At 39.7% G+C, this 24,154-nt stretch overlaps 1 protein-coding gene across 2 annotated transcripts in view; it reads right to left on the reverse strand.

Moving 5' to 3' along the window:
• The window catches only part of LOC122548508 (gamma-secretase subunit Aph-1b-like), a 110,775-nt gene that overhangs the window by 85,034 nt on the left and 1,587 nt on the right, over window positions 1-24,154 (reverse strand). The window contains exon 2 of one of the 2 annotated variants that reach the window (XM_043687253.2): window positions 3,696-3,866. The exons of the other annotated variant lie outside the window; for it this stretch is intronic. Coding sequence (XP_043543188.1) covers window positions 3,696-3,866 — 171 coding nt within the window. The remainder of the gene's footprint in view (window positions 1-3,695; window positions 3,867-24,154) is intronic. 2 annotated transcript variants of the gene reach the window in all.

A 24,154-nucleotide genomic window follows, 5' to 3' on the forward strand; every position in this document is an offset into this window, starting at 1 on the left:
ACGGGGAGTAGATTTTTAAAACTCCAAACCTTAGAGGAAAGGCATTTGATCGGTTAACCGAATAATCAATTATCCAAATGAAATAGTGCCCGCCCATCACGTTCGGATAATCGAGGTTCCCCTGTATTCCATGAGATCTAATCTTGCTAACCAGTCTACCCTAAGGAATCTAACTGAAGTCCACATAGTTCACAGCCATCACTCTGTCTTCATCAATCCTCTTCATTACTTCAAAACAAAAAACTTAACTTAGTGAGACATAATTTCTTATGTACAAAGCCATTTGACTATCCCTAATCAGTCCTTGACTTACCAGGTAAACGTAAATCCTGTCCCTCAGGTTCCCCTCCAAAACCTTGGCCAGCACTGACGTCAGGCTCACCGGTCTATGGTTCCATGCTTTTCCTTACTTTTCTTAAATAGTGGCACCACATTAGTCAACCTCCAGTCTTCCAGCACCTCACCTGTGGATATCGATGATACAGGGAGCCCAGCAATCACTTCCCTAGCTTCCCACAGTTCTAGGCTACACTAAATCCAGTCCTCAGATTTATCTACCTTTATGCATTTTAAGATGTCCAACACCACCTCCTCTGCAACATGGATATTTTTCAAGACATTGCTATTTATTTCCCCTAGTTCTCTAGTTTCCATGTCTTTCTCCACAGTGAACATTGATGCAAAATACTCATTTAATATCTTCTCCCATCTCCTACAGTTCCACACATAGTTGGCCTTGTTAATCGTTAAGGGATTTTGCTCTCTTCCTAGTTACTCCTTTGTCCTTGATGTCCGTGTAGAATCCCTTTGGATTCTCCTTAACACGATTTGCCAAAGCGTGCCAAATTCTCGCTATTTTGCCTTACCCTAGCATATTATTTATTTCCAAAACGTTGCTCAATACCTTTTAGAATGCCTCAATTGAACACGTGTTCACCACACTTTCAGGTACTGCATTCAATAGTCCAACTGCTAGATGTGTGAAAATGATTTCTCTTGCATTCCATCTGTTCATTTTGCAAATCATTTTAAATACTTTCTTGGTTCTTGATAATTTCACTATCAAAAATAATTGTTATCTACTCTATCCACACCACTCATGACTTTGAAAACTATCAGATCTCCTCTTAGATTTCTTTTCTTTAAGGACAATAGCTCCAACCTCTTTCAATCCATCCCCATAACAAATTTCTCACGCCTGAAACCATCCTTCTAAATCGCTTTTATATTCTCTCCAATGTGTTTATAATCCTTGTGTCATGTAGAACTGTACATAATACATTGGTTAGGGTCTAACAAATATCTTAAACAAATTCAGCATCACCTCCTGGCTCTTGTACTCTATGCCCTTATTAATAAAACCAATATTATCTATTTTACTAATCGCTCTCTCAAACTGTCCTGCCACCTTCAATGTTCTATCAATATATGCATCCAGGCCCCTCTGCTCCTGCACAGCCTTTAGAATCATATCCCCAATGTTATATTGTCTTTCTATTTTCTTCCAACCAAAATGCATCACTTCACACTTCTTTGCATTGAACACTGTCTGCCACCTACCTGTCTATCCACACCAACAACTTGTCCATATCTTTTTGGAGTTCTACACTGACCTCCTCACAGATTACAATTCTTTCGAGTTTTGTGTCATCTGCAAATTTTGAATTTGTCCCCTGCAAGCAAAAAATCTTGATCATTAATATAAATCAGGAAGAGCAAAAGGTCCTGATACCAACCCTTGGTTAATGCTACTACAAACCTTCCGCCAGCCAAAAAATAACTATTGACAACTCTCTATCGTGAAGCCAATTTTGTATCCACATTGCTGCTGTCCCTTTTACTCCATAACATATTACATTCCTCACAATATTTTGTGTGGACTGTACCAAACACTTTCTAGAAGTTCACGTACAACACATCAACAGCATTGCTTTCATCTTTCTGTGAACTTTTCAAGAAAACTCTAGCAAGTTAAACACAAATCCCCTATTTAGAATTCCATGCTGACTCTTCCTAGTCAACACAAGCCTTTTTCCATAAGACTACTAATTCTATCTTAAATAATTCTTGCCAGAAGTTTCCCCACCAGTGGTTAAACTGACTGGTTTAATTGCTGGGCTTATCCTTAAAACCTTTCTTCAACAGGCCATAATGTTTGCCTGCCATTCCGAAGAAGGGTCACTGGGCCCGAAACGTAATTTATTTCTCTCCATAGATGTTGCCAGTCCTGCTGAGGTTTTCCAGCAATTTCTGACTTTGTGTCTGCAATTTTCCAGACTTCTCACATCTTCACCAAGTCTACTGTAGACTGAAAAATAATGACCAATGACCTTATGAGAAGCTTGATAGAAAAAAGGTGTATAAATCTCCACTGCTGTTAATGCTTCATATCTTGGCCTCACAACACTACTCTTTAAAAGGGAGCTGGAAGCAGACTGCCCTAAGGATCCAGCATGAAAGGATTAGTGGGCAGTTCAAATCTTATTAAAATGATAGGCATAGACTCTGCAGCTAACCAAAAGATCTGGATCACTGGGGTGGAGGGAGAAACCAGGAGGATTTGTTTTGGAATTTTAAAAATTCTTGCCCAGAATATGGAGAGTGGGTTGCCTTCTTAAATAAATCCCAACATCTACTGCTTTTGAAGAAGTCATACTTAAAATATTAACTGCTTTTCTCTCTATAAATGGTGTCAGGCCTGCGGAGTTTCTCCAGCACTGTCTGTGTGTGTTTCAAGCTACCCTTTCAAGCCAAATAGATTCAGTCACAGAACCATCTAGTACAGGCTACTTAAAACTGTGACATCATCTTTAGCTCATAATGCACACCTCCTCTTTTCCCTTCATTTTCATTGCTCAGTCCACAGCAATGAGGATCATTAAAAACCCAAACCTGGCCTTGTTTCAATCATGGCATATGATAGCAACTATGTCACAATGTTATGTACAATTCATTCCTGCAGCTTTGCAATTTTTTTATTAATTAAATTGTTCTCTGACATATATACAAGTTAATAATCCCATTACTTCTTTTCATTAACTAGTTCCTGTAATTTTGGAACTTTGCTAATTTTACCATCTTTAATATCTCTCCATCCTCCTATCTCATTTCTTCTCCTTTCTGACTTCTCGGCTCCAGCTAAATTAGTCTAAGCCCTCCTCTACAGTACAAGTTAAACTCAGAGAGAACATTGGTTCCAACTTTGTTCAGATATACGATCCAAGTTACAGTTTTGTGTTGCGCCAGAATATGTCATAATGCCCTAGGAATCTGACACCCACATTTATTCATCAATTACCTCATCCTAATGCAACACAGTACATAAATCTTATCATCACACTCAAGAGAAAAAACACTGCATCCATCAGGTGAATACATCACATTCATTCAGTAATCTATCAACACATGCAAGAAAAGTGCAAAAGGTAGTGGAGGAACCAGATCAGAGATGGACTAGCAAATACAGTTCCACTCACTCCAGATTGGATATACTACAACCAAGTGGTACAACTACATTTCTCAGTTAGAGATGGACAGGTAATGAGCTCTGATATCACTTCGTTCACTTGCAAACAGATGAGTATTCAGCTGGTGATTCACACCTCACAAGTGAACATAACCAGATCCTTATGGCAGAGAAGTTTATAATCCAGCAGATGGGAGTATTGAAGTGGTAATTTGTAAATTATACATACCTTAATAGTTTGTAGTAAGCAAACCGAAAAACTTCCTGCAGTAATACAGAGAACATCACACCAAAGATAATGAGAGATTTCTGGAGTTCTGCATCCTTCTCATTGCTGGCCTTTACAGCAATGAACCACACTAACGAAGACAGCAGCAAGGATAGTAACCAGAAAAATGCCCTGCAACGAAGATATCATTCAATTATTAAATGGCATAAATTAACAAATTCAATAGTATGTTAACTCGCAGACAATGATTTTGCCTGCAAGGCTCCAGGAAATATTTCAGTGTAGGAGGACAGCATGATGGTAAGTAACACCAGGCTGGTTTTTGGTTTAAGGCTTTTGCAGATGGTGTATAATGTAAAAATGAAAGTGCCATCAGAAAAACAAAGCAAAATTACTGATTAATGCTGAACGAAAAACATGATGTAAACGTGTTTCTAGTTTCTCAAAAGATATCTGTATCAAATTCAAAAGATAGTATTGTTAAATAACTGTTTAGCTCCATTCTGATGTACGTTCTAAGCTATTTAGCCTTCCACTGACTGTTTCATCTCCATATTCCCTCAATCCAGGGTTGAATTTACTTCTGCATTTACAATTCTATCTCAATACCATAAAACAAATACCAAGGTTTATAAAATTAAATAATTTGCTATTGAGAAATCATAATACAAACCCAGAACAATCATTCGCTTTCATTCAACTGGATACTAATTTGTTTTAATTATATCATCAGTCTTTTTCTTCCTACTAGTAATATTGATGATTTGTCAAAAAAATTGTTAAATTTTCTTACTGGATCTGAAAAAAATATTTTGACCTCAGATTTTCTTTACAAGATAGTTAGAACATAATAGATAATGTTGAAGTTATGAATAGAAATTCCTTACACATAAAAAGCTGCAAGTGAAAAGAACAAACGAATCACATGTAGTAGACAAAGCCAGTGGCCATTGTCACTTCTTGACAGAAAAGATTTCACCCAGACAAGTTTATCATACAAAATCTTAGAGAAATTGGAAAAATTGACATTTGTGTTTGGTCTTATTGTGGATTCAGTATAGAGTCATAGAGATGTACAGCACGGAAACAGACCTTTCAGTCCAACCCGTCCATGCCGACCAGATATCACAACCCAATCTAGTCCCACCTGCCAGCACCTGGCCCATATCCCTACAAACCTTCCTATTCATACACCCATCCAAATGCCTCTTAAAACACTGCAACTGTACCAGCCTCCACCATATCCTCTGACAGCTCATTCCATATACCTACCACCCTCTGCGTGAAAAGGTTGCCCCTTAAGTCTCTTTTATATCTTTCTCCTCTTACCCTAAACCTATGCCCTCTAGTTCTGGACTCCCCGATCCCAGGGAAAAGACTTTGTCTATTTATCCTATCCATGCCCCTCATGATTTTGTAAACCTTTATAAGGTCACCCCTCAGCCTCCGACGCTCCAAGGAAAACAGCCCCAGCCTGTTCAGCCTCTCCCTATAGCTCAGATCCTCCAACCCTGGCAACATCCTTGTAAAGCTTTTCTGAACCCTTTCAAGTTTCACAACATCTTTCCGATAGGAAGGAGACCAGAATTGTATGCAATATTCCAACAGTGGCCTAACTAATGTCCTGTACAGCCGCAACATGAGCTCACAACTCCTGTACTCAATACTCTGACCAATAAACGAAAGCATACCAAACGCCTTCTTCACTATCCTATCGACCTGCGACTCCACTTTCAAGGAGCTATGAACCTGCACTTCAAGGTCTCTTTGTTCAGCAACACTCCCTAGGACCTTACCATTAAGTGTATAGGTCCTGCTAAGATTTGCTTTCCCAAAATGCAGCACCTCGCATTTATCTGAATTAAACTCCATCTGCCACTTCTCAGTCCAATGGCCCATCTGGTCCAGATTCTGTTGTAATCTGAGGTAACCCTCTTCGCTATCCCCACTACACCTCCGATTTTGGTGTCATCTGCAAACTTACTAACTGTACCTCTTATGCTCGCATCCAAATCATTTATGTAAATGACAAAAAGTAGAGGGCCCAGCTCCGATTCTTGTGGCACTCCATTGTTCACAGGCCTCCAATCTGAAAAACAACCCTCCACCACCACCGTCTGTCTTCTACCTTTGAGAGAGTTCTGTATCCAAGTGGCTAGTTCTCCCTTTATTCCGTGAGATCTAACTTTGCCAGTCTCCAATGGGGAACCTTGTCAAATGCCTTACTGAAGTTCATATAGATCACATCTACTGCCCTAATCAACCTTCTTTGTTACTTCTTCAAAAAACTTAACCAAGTTTGTGAGACATGATTTCCCACGCACAAAGTCATGTTGACTATCCCTAATCAGTCCTTGCCTTTCCAAATACATATACATCCTGTCCCTCAGGATTCCCTCCAACAACTTGCCCACCACTGAGGTCAGACTCACCGGTCTATAGTTCCCTGGCTTGTCTTTACCGCCCTTCTTAAACAGTGGCACCACATTTGCCAACCTCCAATTTTCCGGCACCTCACCTATATCTATAACTTCAAGGAATATAGCAGACTAGGACGCCAGGCAAAGAAGTGAAAGGGGTTTAGAAAATAAAATGCTATCCATGGCATTGTCACAACATTAACTTCCTACTTCTCTTATACAAGATACAAGATAGAAAAATCCAGATCTAGAAGATGCTCCCAGAAGCAGATCTAACAGCCCCTCTGGGGCTGGGAAAACCAGTCAATTGCCGACATTCCTCCTGAAGCACCCCATCATGCCTGTGATCCAACAAATGAGCCCTTCATAAAGCAGCTCCAATAACGGAATGTCTTTGATGAATTTGGATAAATATGATGTTATGAATGTCTAAGGGGTACTGTACCTATAAGAGAGTTCAAAGCTAGCAAGGACTTAGGGAGGCAGAGAGAGTGCAGAACTAGGTAACAATATAATGCTTGGCCAGAACAGCTAGCACTGGCTGGGTTGCTATGAGACAAAAACAAATTCAAATTCAACCAATTTAAATTCTGCCCCAAGATACCAAACTCCAATCAATTTCGAATTTGGTATTTTGACAATATTAAAATCAATGAAACGATCCGATGCTTTAGGGTATAAAACCGGAAATAATTGAACAGGCGAGGGAGAACTGCCAAAAGACCAACAGATTGCTAGTAAGAACTCTCTTAGAGGTACCTGTTGAAGAGATGGAGTATGCACAGAAAAAAACATCACCAACCTGGACAGCAAATCTACAGAGGAAGACACAAAGTGAAGATTCGACAGCTGACTGGTTTTGAGATTTGAATTTTTTGGTAAATCTTAATTGGGAGTTTTAACAGACCAGTATTGTAGAGGGGAAAGTAATAGTTAGGTTTGGATAAGTGAGTTGTAAATAGTCGTTAGTTAATATTCTCTGTTAGATCTTAAAAAAAGTTGTTAATTTTTATTTTAAATAGTGACTTTTGGGATAGTTCTTTGCCTCTTGAATTTTCACAGATTACTGCAGGAGGTAAAACTTTTCTGTGTTGCTGGTTTAAATTAGCTGGGGGCTGGGGTTATGTCATAACAGTTTGGGGGCTTTCGTCCGAGGTTTAGACAGATTTGAATAGATTTGGGGTACAAAAACGCCCGGCAGATTTAAACACCTGCAGGTTAGTGTCCTAGATCTTTAAATAAAACGTAGGTGAGGAAGTTTGTTTAATTTCAGTTACTTGTGGTTGATTAAATTAAAAGTGAGAGACATGGCTCTTAAAATTGCTAAAGAGGTTCTGGGATTTGAAGATGATTCTCAAATTTGCCAAGAAAGTTTAGAAGGGAAAGAAAAAGGCCATACTTTTAGAATTAGCAAAAAATTTGGATTTGGGATTAACCAAGGACAAAAGTAAAGCTGAAAATCTAAGGGAGTTACTCAAACACTTTGGCGTGTCATCAGCATCCTGATGAAGGGTTTTTGCCCGAAACATCGATTTTTCCTGCTCCTTGGATGTTGCCTGAGCTGCTGTGCTTTTCCAGCACCACTCTAATCTTGACTCTAGTCAGATGAGGGATCAAGAGATTATGAAGAGGTTAAACAGGCTATTTTATGTGCTTATGAATTGGTGTTAGAAGCATATAGACAGCAGTTTAGAAACATAAAGAAGGAACCAGGTTAGACTTATGTTGAGTTCGAAAGATTTAAACTTGGTCATTTTGATAGATGGGTGCATGCTTTAAAAATAGGTTGGACCTTTGAGGCTCTAAGAGAGCTTATTCTGCTGGAGGAGTTTAAAAACCCGCTTGCAGGTGATAAGAATTCATGTGGAGGAACAGAAAGTTCAGGAAGTGAGAAGGGCAGCAGAATTAGCAGATGAATACAAGTTGGTGCATAAGACAAGCTTCCAGCCAGAACGTTGTTCTGTGAGGGATAGAAGTTGAGAGAAGGGGAGCTCCTACACTACTGAACCAAGAGTAGAGAACACTGGTAAGAGAGTGGAAAGGAGGTGAAAGGCCTCAGGTGTTTTCACTGTCATGGAGTGGGACACAGAAAATTACAGTGCTGGTGGTTTCAGAACGGCACTGGGAAAAGGTGTTTTCACTGCCAGAAAGTGGGACACGTAAAGTCACAGTGCTGGTCGTTAAAGAAAGGCACTATGGGACAAAATGTGCTGAAGGAAGCTAAGCCAGTGGCATTGGCGAAGGTAGTAAAGGAGACCTCCAGTACCAACTATTCAAGGAGTTATGGATAACTTGGGAATAAAGCAATTCAAATCTACTGTGTACCATCCGGAATCGCAGTGTGCACTAGAGAGATAGAATCAAACACTAAAGACCATGTTGAGGGCTTATGGTCAGGATTATCCAGATGATTGGGATAAGGGAGTTCCGTTTGTACTCTTTGCAATCAGAGATGCACCGAATGAATCCTCCAAATTCAGTCCATTTTGATTAATTTTTGGGCATGAAGTCAGAGGACCGTTAAAATTGATTAAGGAGAAATTAATAAGTCAGAATTCAGAGACCACGCATTTGGGAATATGTGTGAAATTTTAGAGAACGATTAAATAGAGCTGGAAAGTTGGCTAGACAGCATTTAAAAGTATCACAGTATACAATGAAACATGAAGTGGATAAGAAATCACAAATTCGCAATTTTGCAATTGGGGATAAGGTACTGGTGTTACTTCCAGTGACAGGTGAGCCTTTAAAAGCAAGGTTTAGTGGACCGTATCAAGTTGAGAGAAATTGAGTGAGGTGAACTACTTGATAAGTACTCCAGATAGGAAGAAGTGTCACAGTGTGCGTCATTTGAATATGCTCAAAAGGTATTTTGATAGGAAAGGAAAGCAGGAGGAGAAGGTGTGATTACAGCAAAGAAGGAAGAACAAAGTTCAGAGGATTCTGACTTGGACATTCCTCAAATCAAATTGGACAATGAGGAAGTTGTCAAAAATTGGAATAAATTACCTTCCATGAGAAAATCGAAATGACCTGAAAGAGTTATGACTATCACATGGGGAGATATGTGGGAATAAACTGGGACGTACTAACCTAATTGTGCATGATGTAGATATAGGAGATGCTGTTCCGATTAAGCAACATCCTTATGGGCATAATCCTTTAAAGTTGGCATGGGTTCAGTGCATGCTCCAAGATGGCAAAATCAAAGTGAGTTACAGTGACTGGAGCTCACCCATAGTCATGGTGCCAAAGCCAAATGGTACCCAACGGTTACATTAGATTACTTACAATGTGGAAACAGGCCCTTCGGCCCAACAAGTCCACACCGCCCCGCCGAAGCGCAACCCACCCATACCTTACATTTACCCCTTACCTAACACTACGGGCAATTTAGCATGGCCAATTCACCTGACCTGCACATTTATGGACTGTGGGAGGAAACCGGAGCACCCGGAGGAAACCCACGCAGACATGGGGAGAACGTGCAAACTCCACACAGTCAGTCGCCTGAGGCGGGAATTGAACCTGGGTCTCTGGCGCTGTGAGGCAGCAGTGCTAACCACTGTGCCACCGTGCCACCCACATGTGGACTATTGCAAAGTCAACGTCGTTACAAAGACTAAAGCATATCCAATTCCATGATTGGAAGACTGTGTCAAAAAAGTGGGACAAGCAACTTACATTTCTAAGTTGGACTTGCTCAGAGACTACTGGCAAATACCTCTGTCAGAGAGAGCAAAGGTGATTTCGTAACACCAAACGGACTATTATCAGTTCAAAGTCATGCCATTTGGTATGAATAACGCTCCAGTCACATTTCAGAGACTGACTAATAAAGTCATTGCTGGATTACCAACCGTGTGGTGTACATTGATTACCTGGTGGTTATTAGTCACTCACCGAAGGAACATTTACCGCATTTATCAGACTTGTTCGGTTGACTTCGGAAGCCAGGCTTGGTAGTAAACCTAGCTAAAAGTGAATTTGTCAAAGCCCAAGTCACCTTCCTGGGCCAGGTTATTGGACATGGACAAATGGCCCCAAGATATACAAAAACGAAAGTGAATGAAAAATTTCCCACACCATCCGCGAGAAAAAGCAGTAATATGGTTCTTTGGATTGAGTGGATTTTATCAAAAGTTTGTGCCAAACTTTAGCAGTGTGGCTGCTCCACTCGCCGAATTGTTAGAAAAGGGCAAGATGTTTCAGTGAACAGCGGACTGTCAAAAGGTATTTGACAGCCTAAAAACTTAACCACTGCCCCAGTATTAGCCACACCGGATTACACAAAACCTTTCAAGGTGACTATCAATGCCAGTGACGTGGGTGTCGGTGCAGTGCTCCTGCAGGAGGATGAAGAAGGGATAGAAAAACCCATCGGGTATTTTTCCAGGAGATTGAATGTTCATCAACAGAAATATTCAACGGTGGAGAAAGAGACTTTAAGCTTGGTGTTGACCTTACAACATTTCAGTGTTTATATTAGCAGCAATGCATCCTGAGATAATCGTATACACTGATCACATTGACATTTGTGGAAAATTTAGGGACAAAAATGCCAGACTGTTTGGAGCGTGTTGTTACAGCCATTCAATTTGACAATTGTGCATGTGGCAGGTCATGAAGATGTGATTGCCAATGTGTTATCGAGGCTCGAATGAGATACAGAGGCATTCGTTTGTGGGTGTACTGCAGCATGTGGTTGTGCATGTTTATAATTAGTATAGTGTGTATGTATGTTTAGACTACTAACCGAGTTTTGAAGGGTTAAAAATGAAGCCATCTTTTGGTATTGATGGATTTTTTAAAGGGGGAAGGTGTCACAAAGCTAGTCCCTATTTTTCTAAAAGCTGTTTCTTGGCGCAAGGACACTCCGTCCTTGATCTTTTTTTCAGACGGGTAATAAACCAAACCGGGCTCCAATCACTCTTATTTGGTACAGAGATGAAAAGGATTTTGAGAGGCCTTTTGTAAATAGATGAGACTTCAGGCCAAAGTGGTCATGTTTTAGAAGTGACCAGTATAGTGAAAGGGGACTGGTCAGTTCTCTAGCCGAGCAGTTTAGTTTAGTTCAGTTTTGAATTGGTGAGGAGTTGAACAGTGAGCTGTTGGAAACTCTCTTTCTCTTTCTGCCCTTCAACTTCAACCTGTAAGCATGCATTCCACTTATACTGGTTTTTAAAGGGACTTTGCTTATTGGGACCGTTGTGTATATCCGGAACAGCATGTTTAAGTCTAGTTTGGATAGACCGAGTTCTGCAGTGGTTCTTTATTCTGTTTTTTGTTTCATTGCGTAATTTTGTGAATAAATGTTTGTCTGTTTTAAAATCTGGTAGTGAATCTAGTTAACTTACTCTGGGTAACTGGATGTAGATTTGCTCGCTGAGCTGGAAGGTTCATTTCCAGACATTTCGTTACCTTACTAGGGAACATCTTCAGTGGGCCTCAGGTGAAGCACTGCTGAAAATTCCTGCTTTCTATTTATGTGTTTGGGTTTCTTTGGGTTGGTGATGTTATTTCCTGTGAAGTCACTTCCTGTTCCTTTTCTCAGGGGGTGGTAAATGGGGTCTAGCTCGATGTGTTAGACTTTCCAAACATAGACTGGGACTGCCATAGTGTTAAGGGTTTAGAGGGAGAGGAATTTGTTAAATGTGTACAAGAAAATTCTCTGATTCAATATGTGGATGTACCTACTAGAGAAGGTACAAAACTTGACTTACTCTTGGGAAATAAGGCAGGGCAGGTGACTGAGGTGTCAGAGCACTTTGGGGCCAGCGACCATAATTCTATTAGATTTAAAATAGTGATGGAAGAGGATAGATCAGACCTAAAAGTTGAAGTTCTAAATTGGGGAAAGGCCAATTTTGACGGTATTAGGCAAGAACTTTCAAAAGCTGATTGGGGGCAGATGTTTGCAGGTAAAGGGACGGCTGTAAAATGGGAAGCCTTCAGAAATAAGATAACGAGAATCCAGAGAAAGTATATTCTTGTTAGGGTGAAAGGAAAGGCTGGTAGATATAGGGAATGCTGGATGACTAAGAAATTGAGAGTTTGGTTAAGAAGGAAGCATATGTCAGGTATAGACAGGATAGATCGAGTGAATCCTTAGAGTATAAAGGAAGTAGGAGTATACTTAAGATGGAAATCAGGAGGACAAAAAGGGGGCGTGAAATAGCTTTGGCAAATAGAATTAAGGAGAATCCAAAGGGATTTTACAAATACATTAAGGACAAATGGGTAACTAGGGAGAGAATAGGGCCCCTCTATCACTTTTATGTACGTTGCTAGTAAGAACTCTGAGAGGTACCTGTCGAAGAGGGGGAGTTTGCACAGAAAAAAACCATTGACAGCAATCTGAAGAGCAAATCTATAGAGAAAGATACAAAGAGAAGATTCGACAGCTGGCTGGATTCTATTGGAAGTTTATTCCAAACTTTAGCAGTGTAGTGGCAATGTTAACCGATTCAAAACCTTTCAAATTTCCCATCGACCTAGTGATGAATTTTTCGGTAAATCTTAATCGGGGGTTTTATCGGGCCAGTATCGTAATGGGGAAGGTAATACACAGGGCAAGATAAATGAGTTGTAAATAGTTGTTAGTTAATATTCTCTGTTTCAAAGACATTTGGATAAGTACATGAATAAGAAAAGTCTGGAGGAATATGAGCCAAGCACAGGCAGGTGGGACTAGTTTAATTTGGGATTATGGTCAGCATGAACTAGTTGGACCGAAGGGTGACTAAGCCATGAGACATCAGCCCAAATTACATTGTAAAATTCGTTCTTATAGTATATTTATACCAACAATTAAACCATAAAATAGGAACAAGAGTAGGTCATAAGGTTCTTCGAGGCTGCTCTGCCACGTGTGCGAGCAAGCAGTCAATAAATACAACAGAACACCAGCAGTATTAAAAGAAAGCTCAAAATCAGGAACTGGAGTTATTGTCCAGGAACACAAACACCACCTGATACTTGAGAAACAGTTGTAGCTGATGAGAGTGCGCCATGAGCATGCAGGCCAATGCCCCTGACAAAGATTAGGCTTCAGGCTACAAAACGTACTTTCTGGCAGATGGCTCGATAGGCCAGTTACATTATGAAACTTAACACCACTAAAATCGCTAAAAATATTCCACATAAGATCTGTTTTAAAAAATATCCACCCCCAAACTAGCAAAGGAACTAATGAAAAGTAAACACCAATGAAAAATAAAATCCTGTAGAAGAAGCATTTAATCACAAAGTCTGAAACTGAAATATGCAAGCTCAACATTTGGGTCAGGTTTTCAACTATGCATCATAAAACCTGATGAAAAATGAATAAACATGCACAATCATTATCAACATGTGCATGTGTATTTTCATATAAATGCATTTGTGGGATCAAGTTCAGTTTTGATGTCTTCTGCATTCAAATAACTTGTTAATATCCACTTCCACAAGTAATGATCACTTGAGTGAGTTACCAAAAGGCACTAACACCTGGGAACTATTGCTCCTTAAGTTGTCAAGACAGGACAAATGACAGACAGGCAATAGCATTTAAAATGTTTCAAGAGGATCACTAAATATTTACTAGGATGTTGCCAAGACTGGAGGGTTTGAGTTATAAAGAGAGACTGGATAGCTTGGGACTTTGTTCCCTGAAGCATAGGCAGTTGAGGGTGACATTGTAGAGGTTTTAAAGTCATGAGGGGCATGGATAGGGTGAATAGCAAAGGTCTTTTCCCAAGGGTGTGGAAGTCCAAAATTAGTGAGCATATTTTAAGCCTTCAAGGAATTCTGTGGTGTGTCTCTGTATTGCCTATGCTAGGATGATTAAAAGGGATCTGAGGGTCAATGTTTTGGCACACAAGATTTTTAGTGTGTGGAATGGACTGCCAAAGAAAGTGGTACAGATACAGTTACAACATTCAAAAGATATTTCGACAGGGACATGAACAGAAAAATAGAGGAATTACCAAACGCAGGCAAATGAGGCTTGAGTTCTTGAGAAGATTTACAGCTCGGGTTGTGGATGAAGTTGTGGATTCATCGCTGAGCAGGTGTGTTTTTCTGCAAACTTTTCATCGCCTCGCAAGGTTACATCATCAGTACAGCTTTGATCAGGTGTTGGTGCACTGTCCTGCCTGGTGTTTATATGTCTCTGTTTGTTGGTACTTCTGGTTCTGTATCTGAATGGTTTGCATACAGGGTCAAGTTCAATGTGTCTATTGATCGAGTTCCAGTTGGAATGTCAGCCTTCAAGGAATTCTGTGGTGTGTCTCTGTGTTGCCTATGCTAGGATGGTTACATTAGGATGGGGCTAGATTAACTTAGGGACCAAAAGGACTGTTTCCATGCTGTATGGCTGTATGACTCTATGAAGCTGTGTAAATACAGTTGAGATACTAGTCACCCAAGATCTAGTTGAATGGCAGAAACAGAACTCAATAATTTCATTTTATTTCTGTGCACCATGGGTGAATGCAAAAAAAATCACATGGGATACTCTAATCTGAAATCAATATTTTTCCTGCAACCAACATCACAAAAGCGAATTATGTGGTCTTCATCTCACTGGTGAAATGTCATTTCCTGCGTATACATTAATGACACCCATCTCTTCTTTACCAATAGGTCTCTCAATTCCTTCACTGGTGCTAAAATGTTAACTGTTTGTCCAATGTTGAGTATTGGATGGGCAGAAATTTCCAACTAAACAATGGGAGGATTAAAGCCATCATCTGTAGCCCATCTACTTTGCTCCTGAGCCACCGGCTCAGTCCAAGCCCCTGACAACTAATGAAACTGTCTCTTTGTAATGTTTGCATCATAGTTGACCCCAAGATAAGCTTCTAACCATATATGCATTTAATCATCAGGACTTAATTCCAATTCCATAATGTCACCAGAATCCATTCCCATCTTAACTCATTTACTGTTAAAACCATCCTTCTTACTTTGTAACTTCCAGATTGGAGAATTCCAGTTTTGTAAGTTGATGGGATCCAAACTCAGCTATCCATCCCCCAATTAGGATCAAACCCTATAGCCCAACAGATTCTTGCTTGTTGACGGACATTGGCTCCTTGTCAAATGCCATCTCAATTTTCAAAATCTATCCTGGGTCGTGCTCTTCCCTCCAGGACCATTCTCTTTTTTTCCACCAATTCTGGCCTCTTCCTGAATTTGTTTGTTCCAGATTTGGTTCTAATTTCTGGAATTTCCTCCGAAACTCTTCTGCCTTACTTTCCTCATTTTAAAAAAACACCTTAACATCTGCCCCTTTGGCCAAGCATTTCATCTACCCTAATAGTCCAAATGACTTCCTGTCATCTTTTGTTTTCTAATGCTCCTGTGAACATTATATAATGTTAAAGGCACTGTATAAAATCTAAATGTCAATAGTCTAGTAGTGCATTTGTGGGACTTCATGGTGTGCAAATTGGCTACCACAATTTTGAACATTACAATACTTGAAAAATATATCACTGACTTAACATATTTTTACATTCTAAACACATCGAAACTTAGTGAAATTTCTGGGTCAGCATGTATGAGTTGAGTTCCTGATGACCATTACAAAAGGGAAGTCACGCAATTAAGCAATGTATTGCAACAGAGTTGCCTCAGTAATTAGAAACAAAGTGCATTTCAGGGTCTCAACCACACAAATGTAACTGGGAAAGATTTACTCAGATATATGACCCTCATGTGGTACAGTAGAAGTGTCCTTACCCCAGACCAGGAAGCCTGGGTTTGAGGCCACCTGCTCCAGGTATGTAATAACATCTCTGAACAGGCTGATTAGAAAAATAGGTTTTTTTTTGTTAAATCAGAGAGTACTAGAGACCCCCAGGTTCGATAGCCTCCAGTAGAAGAGAAATAATTTTTTTTAAAAGTCCTAAAATGGCTTCTTTAAAATTGATAGGCCACTCCAAATCTGGTGTCCTTAGGTGGCACATGGACTAAGCTCCACTGCTTTGTACCCAAATTTCTCTTTGAATTTTTCAATTGGTATGAAAAACAAATGTGCACATTTAAGAAATCAATCAACTGTCAGACAGGCATCAAATTAATATAAGTCTTAAACACAGAATTGTTACAACACAGAAGGCAGCCATTCAGCCCAATATCTCTAGGCTGGGTTTCTGAAGAAGAATCCCATCATCCCACTCCCCTGCCTTTTCTCCCACTGTCTTCAACTTTTTTTTCCCCTTTTCAGGTAATGGCCCAATTCCCATTTGGAAGCTTTGAATGAATCTGCCTCCACCACACTTGCAGACAGCACATTCCACACTTTTTTCAAGGCAATATAAGTAAAGGTTTCTAATTATCGCCATTGCTTATTTTAAACCTGTACCCCCTTGTTTTCAATCTTTCCACCAATAGTAAGTTTCACCTGATCGATTCTATCCAGATCCCTCAATTTTCAACAGCTCTATCAAATCTCATCTGAATTTTCTCTGATCCAAAAGATGCAGTTTCAACTTCTCCAAACTTTCTATCCACTTGAGATTCCTGACCCTGGGGCCATTTCAATGGATATTTTCAGCAATCTCGCTAATGCCTTCACATTTTTTCCCAAAGCGCAGTGGCCAGAACTGCAAGCAATTACCTAATTGTGGCCAAATCAATGTCTTCCTAAGGTGAGACATGATTTGGAGATGCCGGTATTAGATTAGATTAGATTAGATTAGATTAGATTACCTTACAGTGTGGAAACAGGCCCTTCGGCCCAACAAGTCCACACCGACCCGCCGAAGCATAACCCACCCATACCCCTACATTTACCCCTTACTTAACACTACGGGCAATTTAGCATGGCCAATTCACCTGACCTGCACATCTTTGGACTGTGGGAGGAAACCGGAGCACCCAGAGGAAACCCACGCAGACACAGGAAGAACATGCAAACTCCACACAGTCAGTCGCCTGAGGTGGGAATTGAACCCGGGTCTCTGGTGCTGTGAGGCAGCAGTGCTAACCACTGTGCCACTGGGGTGTACAAAGTTAAAAAATCACACAACACCAGGTTATAGTCCAACAGCTTTAATTGGAAGCACACTAGCTTTCGGAGCGACGCTCCTTCATCAGGTGATAGTGGAGGGCTCCCTGATGAAGGAGCATCGCTCCGAAAGCTAGTGTGCTTCCAATTAAACCTGTTGGACTATAACCTGGTGTTGTGTGATTTTTAACTAAGGTGAGACATATTGTTATGCTAATGCCACTGGACTCAATCTAGGGGTCCCAAACTTAGGTTTGGTGGGACACTGACATCAACTCCACTAAAGCACCTGCTAGAGTGTAAATTCAATTCTTCTGGAATTGGAAGTTAATCTCAGTAACGGCAATCATGACAATGATCATTCAATATCATAAAAATAAATCTGGTTCCCTTAGGAACCAACTTTACTGGGTCTGGCCAACTTGAGACTTAGTAGTGTTGTTGACCTTAAATGCCCTTTGAAATGGCTGAGCAAGCCATTCAGACGGGCAATCAATGCAGGCTTTAAAGCATAAAGAGGGAATAAAAATCAACATAACCTTCCTGCTCTTGTAAGCTATCTATCATCAATGCTAAGGATGGTATATACTTTATTCTCACCCTCTTAACCTGTCCTGTAACCTTAAATTACTATGTCCTTCTCTCTTTCATCCCATCTACAAATGTTCTCTATTTTTTACTGTCTGCTTGTACCTTCCTAGCAAAATGAATCACTCTACAGTTCTCTGTATCAAACATCATTGCCACCTGACTGTCCATTGCACCAACTGACAGTCTTTTTCAAGTTTTCAACCTCAGTGTTCGTAACATTTCAAGATTTCATATCATCCACAAATTTTAAATTTATGACTGGAGACTGAAATTTTTCACTGATATACATCAGGAAGAGCAATGGCTCTAACACTGACCCATGTGGAACTCCAATACAAACCTTTTTCCAGTCATAGAAACATTCACTAACAACTGCTCTCCAATTCTGGTCACTCACTCAATTTTTTAATCCATGTTGCTACTATCCCTTCATTTGATCATAATCAGACATGGCAGATCTTAACATAGACAAAATCAAAGCTTGCTTTAAAAACTCAGCAGATCTGGCAGCATCTGTGGAGGGAAAGTGGAGTTAACGTGTCAGGTCCAGTGACTTGTTCTGTACTGATTGCAGCAAGGAAAAGATTGGTATCTATGATAGAGAAAGGTTGGGGACTCACTGGACCCGAAACATTAACTCTGCTTTCTCTCCACAGTTTTTCCAGCAATTATTGACTTTGTTCCTGTTTTCCAGCATCCACAGTTCTTTGGTCCCTTTGTTCAGATCTCAACATGAAAATTGGGTCACAACTTGCATTTTACAAGTACAAGACAAAAAGCCTTGTGGTGAATATTTCCCCCTACTGCAATCTGTTTGCCCTCAACTGACCTTTGCGTAATTTACTTCTATTTCTGGAAACATAAGGTAGAATTGAAAACAATTTGGCATGCCATGCTTGCGCTGGCCTTCTAAAAGGGCAATCATGCAGGGCTGCGCACTCTTGCTTTTTGTCTGTTATAACTGAAGTTTCCCCTCAAGTAACTTTCAAAGTTTTTTTTTAAAATGGAATCAGCTTCCGCCACCAGTTCATGTGGAACATTCCTTAAGCCAACTACTCAATGAAAAAAATGTGCATATTTTCAATGACTTGACATCAACAACCTCAGATTATTAAATAACTTTGTGAGCAAATTATTTTATTTCCATTTTATCAAAACATCTCATCATTCTAACAAACTTTCAACCATCTATGTTCCAAGAACAGTCTGATTTCTTTCAACTTCCTCAAAAGTTGTTCATCCCAAGTAACAGCTTAATGAAACTACTGTATCTTTTCCAAGGCTTTTTATATTTTTCATTGAAGTGCCAAGCCAAAAACAATCCACAAGATTCCCAGATAATTTATGAAGTCCAAACATTAGTGCTACTTTTCTAATCTGTGACATTTTTATAAAGGAAAGTAACAACAATTCTGTGTGGAGTTGGCATCTCCCACAATCCAAAGATGTGCAGGTTAAGTAGATTGGCCATGGGAAGTGCAGAGTTACAGGGATAGGGACCATTTTTGGCATACTATCTTTCAATATTAATCCAGTGAAATGCAGATTTTCATACTCCATGTTCCTGTCCTATTGATCATTATGTCCATTATTATCAACCTGACACTGGAAACTATTTTCATGATTATCTTCTATGCAGTACTTTTTGCATCAGTGTTAAGACTTCAAAATGCTACTCTCAACATTCGAGTCCACATGCTTTATAAGATAATCCCTCCCCCATTTCCTCAATACTGATCTAACTTTCCTCCAGACCTCTGGTACAATGAGTATTGAAAGACTGTGATCAATATTTCGACGACTTCCCATTTTGGTTCTTTCAAAAACCCAGGAAAAATTCACCCAAGTGACATAACTTTCCTAATTTTAAGCATTTAATTATTACATCTTGCCCATATTTTTCCTGTGGGAGGTTTAAGTGTAACCTTCACGTCATATTTCTCAAATGTGAAGACGGATGTACTTATTTAATGCTTTCAACATACTCCGTGGTTCGTTAGAAAACTATTCACATTTTATACATTTGTTAATTCACTGATGACAGCAAAACATTTCTCAGATATCAAGATAGAAATTTAAGGATATGTTACTGGCCTATCAAAATATATCTACCGACTATCTACCAACCTGAATCTAATTAATGGAATCTATAATAGAATGACGCACAAGCTGAAGACAGTAAATTGGGGAACATTACTAAAAGGAATGTCAGTCGATAAGGAATGGCAAACATTAAAAAGTGCCTGGAGGAACTGCAACAATTGTTCATTCCTGTCTGGCACATTCTTGTCAAACGAAAACAGGAAAGGTGGCCTGACTGTAGTTAACAATGGAAATTAGGGATTGCATTATATCCAGGGAAGGGGTTTACAAAATGGTCAAAAGAAAACAACACATCTGAGGATTGGGAGTTTAGATTTTAGCTAAGAAAAATATAGGTATTGATTAAAATGGGGAAAATACTGATAAAGTACAAGAGGAAACTTGTGAGGAATGTAAAACCGACTGTTAAAGCTTCCATAGGTATGTGAAAAGACAATGATTAGTGAAGACAAATGTAGAACCTTTACAATCAGAAGCAGGGTAAGTTAAAATGGGGAACATGCCACAAAAATGTTGGGGAATGCAGGGTCTAGTGAGAGGAGGAACTATAGGAAATCAGCATTAGTGGGGAAATGGAGTTAGGAAAATTGATGGGACTAAAGGCCCATAAATCCACAGGGCCTAACAACCTAAATCCCAGCACAGCCAGAGAAATATTGGATGCTTTGGTAGTCATCCTTAAAAATTCTGCAGACTTTGAAACAGTTCCTCTGTATTGCAAGATAACTCATGTGACACTACTATTTTTCTTAAAAAGGGATAAAGAAAATAGGGAATTTATAGACTAGTTAGCCTAACATCAGTAGTAGGGAAGATGCTTCAGTCCATTATAAAAAATTTAAAAGCAGAGTACGTAGAAAACAGGAACAAGACTGGATAGAGTCGGCATGGATTTATGAAAGGGAAATCATGTTTGAGGATGCAACAAGTAGAAATGATAAGGGAGAGTCACTTGATGTGGTTTACTTGGACGTTCAAAGTTTTCAATAAAGTACCACATAAGAGATTGAAGAGCATAACATTGTGGGTAGTGTATGACTTGTAGAGAAAATGGATTGGCAGAAAGGGAACAGAGTAGAAATAAACAGGTAATTTTCCAAGTGGCAGTCTGTGACTAGTGGGGTACCCAGGGATCAGTGCTTGGATCCTGCTATTCACAATATATATTCAAGAACTTTAAATGTAATATTTCCAAGTTTGCAGACAACACAAAGCTGGGAGGGAGGATAAATTGTGAGGAGGATAGAGAGATGTTCAATATGATTTGTACAAGTTGAGAGGGAAAGTTCATGGCAGATGAGGTTTAATGTGAATCAATGTGAGGTTGTATACTTTGGGAGCAATAACAGGAGGCACATTGTTATCTAATTGATGATTAATTGATAAAGGGACATGTGTAATGAGCCCTAGGACTCCTTGTACACCAGTCACTGTAAGTAAATATGCAGGAGCATCAGGCAATGAATGCAAATGACATGTTGGCCTTCATAGTAACAGGGTTCGAGTACAAGAGCAGAGTGGTCTTGTTGCAATTATACAGATGCTTGATGAGATCACCTTTGGAGTATTGTATGCAGTTACAGTCTCCTTATCTGAAGGATAATCTGGCTATGGAGGGAGTGTAACAAAGGTTTGCCAGACTGATTCCTGGCATGGCAGGATGAAGACAGACTGGATTAATTAGGAAGACATTCACAGAGGATCACATAAAAACCTACTAAATTCTAATAGGACTAGATAGGAATAAATGCAGAAAGGATGTTCTTGATAACCTGGAAGCCCAGAACCAGGGGTCACAGTCTAAGCACATGGGGTCGGTCATTTAGGACTGAGATGAGAAATTTCTTCATCCAGAGAATGAGAGACTGTGAAATTCTCTGCAACAAGAAGCAGTGAGGCTAAAATGTTGAATATTTTCAAGAGGGAGTTACATGTAGTTCTTGGAGCTAGTTCAAAGCGTTTTGGGAGAAAGTAGAAAACAGAGTACTGAGTTGGATGATCAGCCCAGATGATATTGAATGCTCAAAAGGCTGAAAAGCCTACACCCGCTCCTAGTTTCTGTTCTCAATTGGAAACTACGAATGTGGCACTTTGAAGTTGGTGGGGGAGCATAGTTTATCAAGGGTACAATTACACAGTCAAGTTATGTCTTGTGTATTTTTATTCTAATCAACCCATAAGAAGACCAAAGGAAAACAATGCAACACTGCATGCTGTAGGACTTGTGCAAAGGCATGTCAATAGAATATTCTATGCATGTCTCACATCTATTAAAATGATGTGGCATATGTGGAAAATGGCAGCTGGAAACTTTTCTAACATATTTAACTGAAGAAATTTTTCTCTTAATGGTACTGCCTTTTTTGGTAAGATTGAACAATTTAAATTCGACCACATTATCTAAATAAAGCTTATTTGATTTCCACATTGTACTCATTCTGTTCAATAGAGATGGATGAGTGAGGCTCCACTCAGCTATTCTCCCATATGGATATTTCTTCAATTGATCAGATGATTTAATGAAAAAAGATCAATTAACTCATCTCTCCAGTTCTCTTACTGAAACTTCAGAGTAAGAAGTGCAGTTCTTTTTACATGCTCAATATTAATTAAAAGGGTATTAGTTTAATCTAAAGACTTCACCTCACCTCTTAACTTCATTTAATTTGGCTGCTCGACAAAAGAACAGAAGCATTTTCTTTTGGATTATATCAATTACATCTCACCTGACAAAAAATAATGAGGATTATCGTCATTACTAACATCATATACACCATTAATCTCAGATAACACACATCAAATCATAAGGTCCTGGAATGTTACATAGCCAACGGCTTTCAAAAGCTAGAAAAACTGAGCAGACCAGGTAGCAGCGGAGACAGAAACAAAGTTGATACTTCAGGCATTTGATCTCTAAACATTAGTGACAATGGGCGATAAGGCCTGGGAATTCCTTAAAGGCTGAACTGTTGCAAACGCTAAAATCAGAGCAACACATGTATTTAGTAATGTTCTAAAACACTTAGTTCAGCCTTGTTAACAAGTATTTCCAGATCGCCTCTGTATTGTACAGAAATACAATAACACCACTTCATCCACTGAGGTGGTATTTATAAATTGATCATTATCGTCCTTCAGAGAGTTTACCCTCAATATTTGTTCTACTGCCCCAACTCCAATTTCCATCAAGATCTCTGAACATGCTGTCACTTCCCAAAACTACCCACATCTCTCCCTGTACCCTATTTAAATCCATTTTATCAGCTTTCTGCTTTTGCCACAGCACCACGGATGGTCACGGATGACGCTCAACGTGACTATGAGCAAGTGTATATTATCCAGCCTAAAACTCTGCCAGTCAATTATTATGCCTCTTCTCCACTACCCAATGTGATAGGCAGTCTGCCTTCCATTCCATGGAGCTGAAGCCACAAGTTCTCCAGCAGAGGACTTATTTTGTCCACTTAATTTCAGACTTCCCCTAACAGTGTCTGCTCCCCACATATCCACTTCTTGCCATTCTGACATGATTCACTGACTGGGTCAGTATCCATATGTACTGAACTTCTTCACCAACTTTCAAGGCCAGTTGTTCAACATCCTTTTTTAAAGCTGATGTTTCCTTCGCTAAGCACTGAAGAATTACAGCATCATTATAGGACAAACTCTTGCCCACAGTCGGATCCCCCATTTCAGTCTCAGGCGGAATGAGCTTCTTTGCAGCTTCCTATTCCAACTGAGATTTTCCACCCTATGCCCACTCCATCAAAATGACTTACTTCCACATGCACATCATCATCCAGGTTTTCCTCTACCTTGTTCCATCTGCCATTGATATGCACATCCATGTCTTTGCTGGCAAGGCTTAGCTGCGCTGATGCTTTACTGACTGGTTATCCAATCTTCAGCGAACTTCAGCTTGCCCAAATGACACCTCTTCATATTTTAGCATGAACCAAGTCCCAATATTTACACTGCTCTATACTGGCTTCCATTCCCCTCATGTGGCAACATAAAAGTTCGCAATATTGGGTTTAAATTCCTCATGCTTTATTTTCCCTCTCAATCGTTCTAAACTCCAGTGATCTTACAATCACACCTCAAACTCTATTTCTATAACTCTGCTTCATGTACATCCTCACTTCCCTCTACATCACCTATGTTAGCTGTTGTGTTTTCTATAAATCCCTCAAGTTCCTTCCTTCCTATAGCTTCCTCCTCAAAATCTACCTTTACGACACTCCATTTGATTATGCCTTTCTACTTTCTCTTTTTTCAGTTCAGCTTCAATTTTCATGCTTATACCTTCAGGAAATGCCTCTGGGCATTATCCAGGTTAAATGTAAATG

Source organism: Chiloscyllium plagiosum, unplaced genomic scaffold, assembly GCF_037043375.1.
Source record: "Chiloscyllium plagiosum isolate Xiang-an unplaced genomic scaffold, Cpla_swu_hap1 HiC_scaffold_1, whole genome shotgun sequence".
NCBI lineage: Eukaryota > Metazoa > Chordata > Chondrichthyes > Orectolobiformes > Hemiscylliidae > Chiloscyllium > Chiloscyllium plagiosum.